General features: G+C 49.5%; 1 protein-coding gene across 1 annotated transcript in view; it reads left to right on the top strand.

Annotated features, from left to right (window-relative positions):
- Positions 1-4,055: 4,055 nt before the first annotated feature.
- LOC311329206 (uncharacterized protein) overlaps positions 4,056-7,287 on the top strand; it is a gene marked incomplete at its 3' end in the record, with an annotated part of 7,632 nt that continues 4,400 nt past the window's right edge. Inside the window, exons 1-3 of the mRNA XM_084463082.1 lie at positions 4,056-4,074; positions 4,316-4,458; positions 7,003-7,204. Of these exons, the coding sequence (XP_084319208.1) occupies positions 4,321-4,458; positions 7,003-7,204 (340 nt within the window). The 5' untranslated portion in view covers positions 4,056-4,074; positions 4,316-4,320. The remainder of the gene's footprint in view (positions 4,075-4,315; positions 4,459-7,002; positions 7,205-7,287) is intronic.

The raw sequence follows: 7,287 nt of genomic DNA on the forward strand, positions 1-7,287 counted from the left end.
CTAGTTCACTTTTACCGCCACACCTGTGAGTACAGTAAATACTGCACACACACACATACTTTCTCTCTCACACTCACACATTCTCACACACACGCACGTGTGTGTGTGTGCGCCTCTTTGTGTGGGTTTGTGCGTACACATTTGGGTTTGTGTCCCATTCGCCCTCAAGTCACTGGGTCATTTCCTGCCTCCCCGTCAGAACATCCCGACCGCAGCGGCAGACCTGACCAATGGACCCGGGAGCAACGGATCGCCGTTCCCATCACGCGGCCCCTCAGCGCCCGCCGTCGCCCGGGGAAACCGGCGGTCCTGACCCAGGAAGCAGTACAACTGGAAGCTCCAACGCGACCAATCGGAGCCGCAGAGATGGACGGAGAGCAGCGAGGGACATTTCACTTCTCTTTCTGCTCCTCTTTCTGCTCCAGGTCCAACCCAGCTGCAGCCTGCAAGACTGTAAGAAACTGATTAGGCCTCTAGAACCATATAGTCCACATCAGCCCTATACAGTACTCTGATTAGGCCTCTAGAACCATATAGCCCACATCAGCCCTATACAGTATTCTGATTAGGCCTCTAGAACCATATAGCCCACATCAGCCCTATACAGTACTCTGATTAGGCCTCTAGAACCATATAGTCCACATCAGCCCTATACAGTACTCTGATTAGGCCCCTAGAACCATATAGCCCACATCAGCCCTATACAGTATTCTGATTAGGCCTCTAGAACCATATAGTCCACATCAGCCCTATACAGTATTCTGATTAGGCCCCTAGAACCATATAGCCCACATCAGCCCTATACAGTATTCTGATTAGGCCTCTAGAACCATATAGTCCACATCAGCCCTATACAGTATTCTGATTAGGCCTCTAGAGCCATATAGTCCACATCAGCCCTATACAGTATTCTGATTAGGCCTCTAGAGCCATATAGCCCACATCAGCCCTATACAGTACTCTGATTAGGCCTCTAGAACCATATAGTCCACATCAGCCCTATACAGTACTCTGATTAGGCCTCTAGAACCATATAGTCCACATCAGCCCTATACAGTATTCTGATTAGGCCTCTAGAACCATATAGTCCACATCAGCCCTATACAGTATTCTGGACAATGTATCATCATGATGATGATGATGATGATTGTTAGAATAATAACTGAAACACTTTAAATTATTTTCTATGAAGCACTATGAGCCACCTTTATTTGTATGGCAGGTGCTATACAAATAGTTGTATTATTATTATTGTTATTATTATTATTAGTATTATTATTAGTAGTAGTAGTAGTATTATTAGTAGTAGTATTATTATTAGTAGTAGTAGCAGTATTATTATTATTAGTAGTAGTATTATTATTAGTAGTAGCAGTATTATTATTAGTAGTATTATTATTGTTATTATTATTATTATAAGTATTATTATTAGTAGTAGTATTATTAGTAGTATTATTATTAGTATAAGTAGTAGTAGTATTATTATTAGTAGTAGTATTAGTAGTAGTAGTATTATTAGTAGTAGTATTAGTAGTATTAGTGCTACTCCTATGATTATTATTAAGCTATTGTATGTTATAATTATTAAAAAAATACACGTGTATATATAAAATAATCAGGAGATAATCAGGAGATTAACAAACATTAAAACACATTAACAAAAGTAGTTTCCGGTCAGCGGGGTCGTTCCAGGGCCCGGGGCACACGAGGGAGGCCGGGGGCCGTTCCGGGGCACACGAGGGAGGCCGGGGGCCGTTCCGGGGCACACGAGGGAGGCCGGGGGCCGTTCCGGGGCACACGAGGGAGGCCGCTCAGGCTGTGGGCGTCGCTTCCTACGGACAGAGAACAATAATATCAGTGTTCTGTTGAGGGGTTGGGCTCAGAAGCTCACGCACCCACGCGTCCTCTTACTGCCGTCTCTCCCACACGTCCTCTGCTTCCTGAGTCCTCAGACTGTCTCTCCCACACGTCCTCTGCTTCCTGAGTCCTCAGACCGTCTCTCCCACACGTCCTCTGCTTCCTGAGTCCTCAGACTGTCTCTCCCACACGTCCTCTGCTTCCTGAGTCCTCAGACCGTCTCTCCCACACGTCCTCTGCTTCCTGAGTCCTCAGACCGTCTCTCCCACACGTCCTCTGCTTCCTGAGACCTCAGACCGTCTCTCCTGCTGGCTGCGCTTGTCAGGAGCCTGGATGCTCGTTAGCTAATCGGTCTCAGCTGGTGCTCTCCACGTCGAGTCCTGATTGCCTCATAGGCTGCAGGTGGGGAGGAGGGTTGCCAGGGCGACGGTGAAGGGGCGGTACACCCCGTTGATCACCTGTCCCCGCTGTCCAGGGTGCTGAAGTCGGACGTGGCGCGCTTTACCCGGCCGCTGTCCATGGTGCTGAGGGGAGGTGTTACGCACGGTGGCCTGGTGGCAGCCTCGCGCCGGCCGGGCCCGGGGAGGATGCCACTCTATCTATCGTTCTATCGTTCTATCGATCTATCTATCTATCTATCTATCTATCTATCTATCTATCTATCTATCTATCTATCTATCTATCTATCTATCTATCTATCTATCTATCTATCTATCTATCTATCTATCTCTATCTATCTATCTATCGTTCTATCTATCGTTCTATCGTTCTATCTATCGTTCTATCGTTCCATCTATCCATCTATCTATCTATCGATCTATCTATTTATCTATCTATCTATCTATCTATCTATCTATCTATCTATCTATCTATCGTTCTATCGTTCGTTCTATCGTTCTATCGTTCTATCCATCCATCCATCCATCCATCTATCCATCTATCCATCTATCCATCTATCCATCTATCCATCTATCCATCTATAATTCTATATTATAAATAAATATATGTGATATATATATATGATATGTATAGAACACCCATGGCAGGTAAAAGCAGAGATAAGTGCGGCCGACTATTGGGGGGGGGGGGGGGGGGGGGTTGCTATAACGACACCAGCTGCTAGGTCAAGCCGTTGGTATCCATGGAAACCTGCTTGGTGAGAGCTGACAGCAGCTGAACTCTTTCCTCTTCCTCTCACAGCCTGTCTGGAATGCTTCAACGACCTGATCAACAACATCACATGCGTGTGGAATGTTACATGTATGACCAACTGGACTGGCGTGAGCGCAAACACGACATTCAAGCTCTACGGAGAGACTCCGCATGCATGGATAGAATCCCATAAAAAGTAAAAGGAAAAACGACTTATTCACCAAAATCTAGTGCTCGTTAAATCATTCACTAAATCCATTCTCTTCTGTTCTCACAGTGCATCCTGTGATTTGAAGCCAGTGAGTGACTCGGATTCAGCTCGGAGAAGTTGCTCCCTGGTCTTCCCTCACGTAAGCCATTTAAAGTTTTTAATCAACAAAATGGGCGCAATATTTCTCTCTTTCAGGACTTAAAGGACAATGCTCGTTTTTGACAACCTGGACCTTATTTACGACATATTATAAGACGTTCGACTCACCGAGATCACTTTGGTGTAGTTCGGAGGCATGTAGAAGAAATTTAAAATCCAGCGCGAGCCAGTATATCCATGTAATGGCGGTGGTGGAGACACCGAGAATGCAGTTTCTAAAAATCTATTTTCTGCCGCGAAACGGTTGTTTTCATCAATCTGTCTTGATGAATCGCTAGTTGTGCTTACATAGAGCATAGGCCTGTTGTGGTTGTTCACATGCCTCTGTAATATGATCTTTAGAAACGTCTTTCGAAACAAAATGGCTTCCCCACTTGCTCCAGCACGCATGCGCACAGCGCGCAATCGTTGCTCCAGCACGCTGTGCGCATGCATGCTGGAGCAAGTGAGGGAGCTATTTCGTGTCTAAAGATGTTTCTAAAGATCTAAAGTTGTCAAAAATGAGCATTGTCCTTTAATTGATAATTCTTTCCTGATCACAATGTTAGTTCATGATGTGATGATGTGTTGATGCCTGAATAACAGTCTTTCTCATTGGGGACAAAAGATGTACTTTAACACAGGTTACAGCATTGAAGTTCGTCTTGGACAACGCCTTGTTGCCAGAGTGCCAAGTTATAAGATTGAGGACTATGGTAAATCTGATTAGATTGTGTGTGTGTGTGTGTGTGTGTGTGTGTCTGTGTGTGCGCGTGTGTGGTGTGTGTGTGTGTGTGAGAGTATGTACAGTATTTGCTACTCTATTACTACAAAGACCAAAAGAACTACCACTATAACTAACTTCGTACAACCTTGATGTTGCCGTTTTTGTTGTTGCTGTTTATGATGTTGTTGTTGTTGTTGTTGATGTGTTGTTGTGGTTGTTGTTGTTTGCAGTAAAGATGTACCCCCCCGAAAGGCCTGTCATTGAGAACAGCACCATAAGCTGGGCTGTTGATACTCGTTCTTCTTCTCAATATGAATACGTAGATGAATATGATCACCAGCTGCAGTGGAAAGAAGAGAAAGAACCCTGGAAGGTGAGAGAGAGACAGAGGTGAGGAGAGAGGGGGTTAGGAGGAGAGAGAGAGAGGTGAGGAGAGAGGGGGTTAGGAGGAGAGAGAGAGGTGAGGAGAGAGGGGGTTAGGAGGAGAGAGAGAGGTGAGGAGAGAGGGGGTTAGGAGGAGAGAGTCAGAGGGGAGGAGAGAGGGGGTTAGGAGGAGAGAGAGAGGTGAGGAGAGAGGGGGTTAGGAGGAGAGAGAGAGGTGAGGAGAGAGGGGGTTAGGAGGAGAGAGAGAGAGGTGAGGAGAGAGAGAGAGGTGAGGAGAGAGACAGAGGTGAGGAGAGAGGGGGTTAGGAGGAGAGAGACAGAGGTGAGGAGAGAGGAGGTTAGGAGGAGAGAGTCAGAGGTGAGGAGAGAGGGGGTTAGGAGGAGAGAGACAGAGGTGAGGAGAGAGGGGGTTAGGAGGAGAGAGACGGAGGTGAGGAGAGAGGGGGTTAGGAGGAGAGAGAGACAGAGGTGAGGAGAGAGGGGGTTAGGAGGAGAGAGACAGAGGTGAGGAGAGAGGGGGTTAGGAGGAGAGAGACAGAGGTGAGGAGAGAGGGGGTTAGGAGGAGAGAGTCAGAGGTGAGGAGAGAGGAGGTTAGGAGGAGAGAGACAGAGGTGAGGAGAGAGGGGGTTAGGAGGAGAGAGACAGGTGGGGAGAGAGGGGGTTAGGAGGAGAGAGAGAGAGGTGAGGAGAGAGGGGGTTAGGAGGAGAGAGACAGAGGTGAGGAGAGAGGGGGTAAGGAGGAGAGAGAGAGAGGTGAGGAGAGAGGGGGTTAGGAGGAGAGAGACAGAGGTGAGGAGAGAGGGGGTTGGGAGGAGAGAGACAGAGGTGAGGAGAGAGGGGGTTAGGAGGAGAGAGAGACAGAGGTGAGGAGAGAGGGGGTTAGGAGGAGAGAGAGACAGAGGTGAGGAGAGAGGGGGTAGGAGGAGAGAGAGAGAGGTGAGGAGAGAGGGGGTAGGAGGAGAGAGACAGAGGTGAGGAGAGAGGGGGTTAGGAGGAGAGAGAGAGAGGTGAGGAGAGAGGGGGTTAGGAGGAGAGAGAGAGAGGTGAGGAGAGAGGGGGTTAGGAGGAGAGAGACAGAGGTGAGGAGAGAGGGGGTTAGGAGGAGAGAGAGAGGTGAGGAGAGAGGGGGTTAGGAGGAGAGAGAGAGAGGTGAGGAGAGAGGGGGTTAGGAGGAGAGAGACAGAGGTGAGGAGAGAGGGGGTTAGGAGGAGAGAGAGAGGTGAGGAGAGAGGGGTTAGGAGGAGAGAGACAGAGGTGAGGAGAGAGGGGGTTAGGAGGAGAGAGACAGAGGTGAGGAGAGAGGGGGTTAGGAGGAGAGAGTCGGAGGTGAGGAGAGAGGGGGTTAGGAGGAGAGAGAGAGAGGTGAGGAGAGAGGGGGTTAGGAGGAGAGAGAGAGAGGTGAGGAGAGAGGGGGTTAGGAGGAGAGAGTCAAAGGTGAGGAGAGAGGGGGTTAGGAGGAGAGAGAGAGAGGTGAGGAGAGAGGGGGTTAGGAGGAGAGAGAGAGGTGAGGAGAGAGGGGGTTAGGAGGAGAGAGTCGGAGGTGAGGAGAGAGGGGGTTAGGAGGAGAGAGAGAGAGGTGAGGAGAGAGGGGGTTAGGAGGAGAGAGAGGTGAGGAGAGAGGGGGTTAGGAGGAGAGAGACAGAGGTGAGGAGAGAGGGGGTTAGGAGGAGAGAGAGAGAGGTGAGGAGAGAGGGGGTTAGGAGGAGAGAGAGAGAGGTGAGGAGAGAGGGGGTTAGGAGGAGAGAGACAGAGGTGAGGAGAGAGAGGGTTAGGAGGAGAGAGAGAGGTGAGGAGAGAGGGGGTTAGGAGGAGAGAGAGAGAGGTGAGGAGAGAGGGGGTTAGGAGGAGAGAGAGAGAGGTGAGGAGAGAGGGGGTTAGGAGGAGAGAGAGAGAGGTGAGGAGAGAGGGGGTTAGGAGGAGAGAGTCAGAGGTGAGGAGAGAGGGGGTTAGGAGGAGAGAGTCAGAGGTGAGGGGGGATTTACGGGGAGAGGGGGACAGAGGGGGTGAGAGAGAGGGTGTGAGGGGAAGAGTGAGAGAGAGACAGCGGAGTGGGTGGGAGAGGAAGAGCGAGGGGGGGTGAGGTAGCCTTGTGAGACCATCCTGACAAAGCGAGATCACATCCTGTGTCTCTCCACAGACCAGTCTGGCCCTCCCCCCGTCTAGAACAATTATTGTGGGCGGAGTACTTGCCAGCAGTCAGAACACAGTCCCCGATTGGCCCGGCCAAAACGTAATCAGAGAATAATCGTTCTAGATGGGGGAACGTCCAGACTGATCTGCGGAGAAAAACTGAATCTAAGCTCGCACGATCAGAGAGAGAGAGAGAGAGAGAGAGAGAGAGGAGGGAGAGAGAGCGGAGGGAGAGGAGGGAGAGAGAGAGGGGAGGGTAGGAGAGAGAGAGAGGAGGGAAAGAGAGAGAGAGAGAGAGGATGGAAAGAGAGAGATCTGTGGAGCATAGATCTGTACTCTCTAGAATTTGCCTTTCAATCTGTGTCCCACCTCTTGTGTCTCTCTTGTCTTCACCTACACTAGACTGTGAATCTGAACAGACCAGAGAAGATGGTCTCTTTTGACCTGGACCCAGATGTGCTGGTGAGAGGGGCCCGGTACCAGACTCGGGTTCGGGTCCGACCTGGACCTGAATCTGACTTCAAACACCCAACGTGGAGCGACTGGAGCCGCACAGCATCATGGGAATCCACGGTCGGGAAGGAGATGAACCAACAACAAGCAGGTAGAGATACCAGTCCTGGCTGCTGGAGTCAATGAGTATATTTGCAAATACTGTCAAAATACTGGAATAGATCTAGAAGTATT

The sequence above is a fragment of the Borostomias antarcticus genome (genome assembly GCF_949987555.1).
Source record: "Borostomias antarcticus genome assembly, contig: scaffold_208, whole genome shotgun sequence".
Classification (NCBI taxonomy): Eukaryota; Metazoa; Chordata; class Actinopteri; order Stomiiformes; family Stomiidae; genus Borostomias; species Borostomias antarcticus.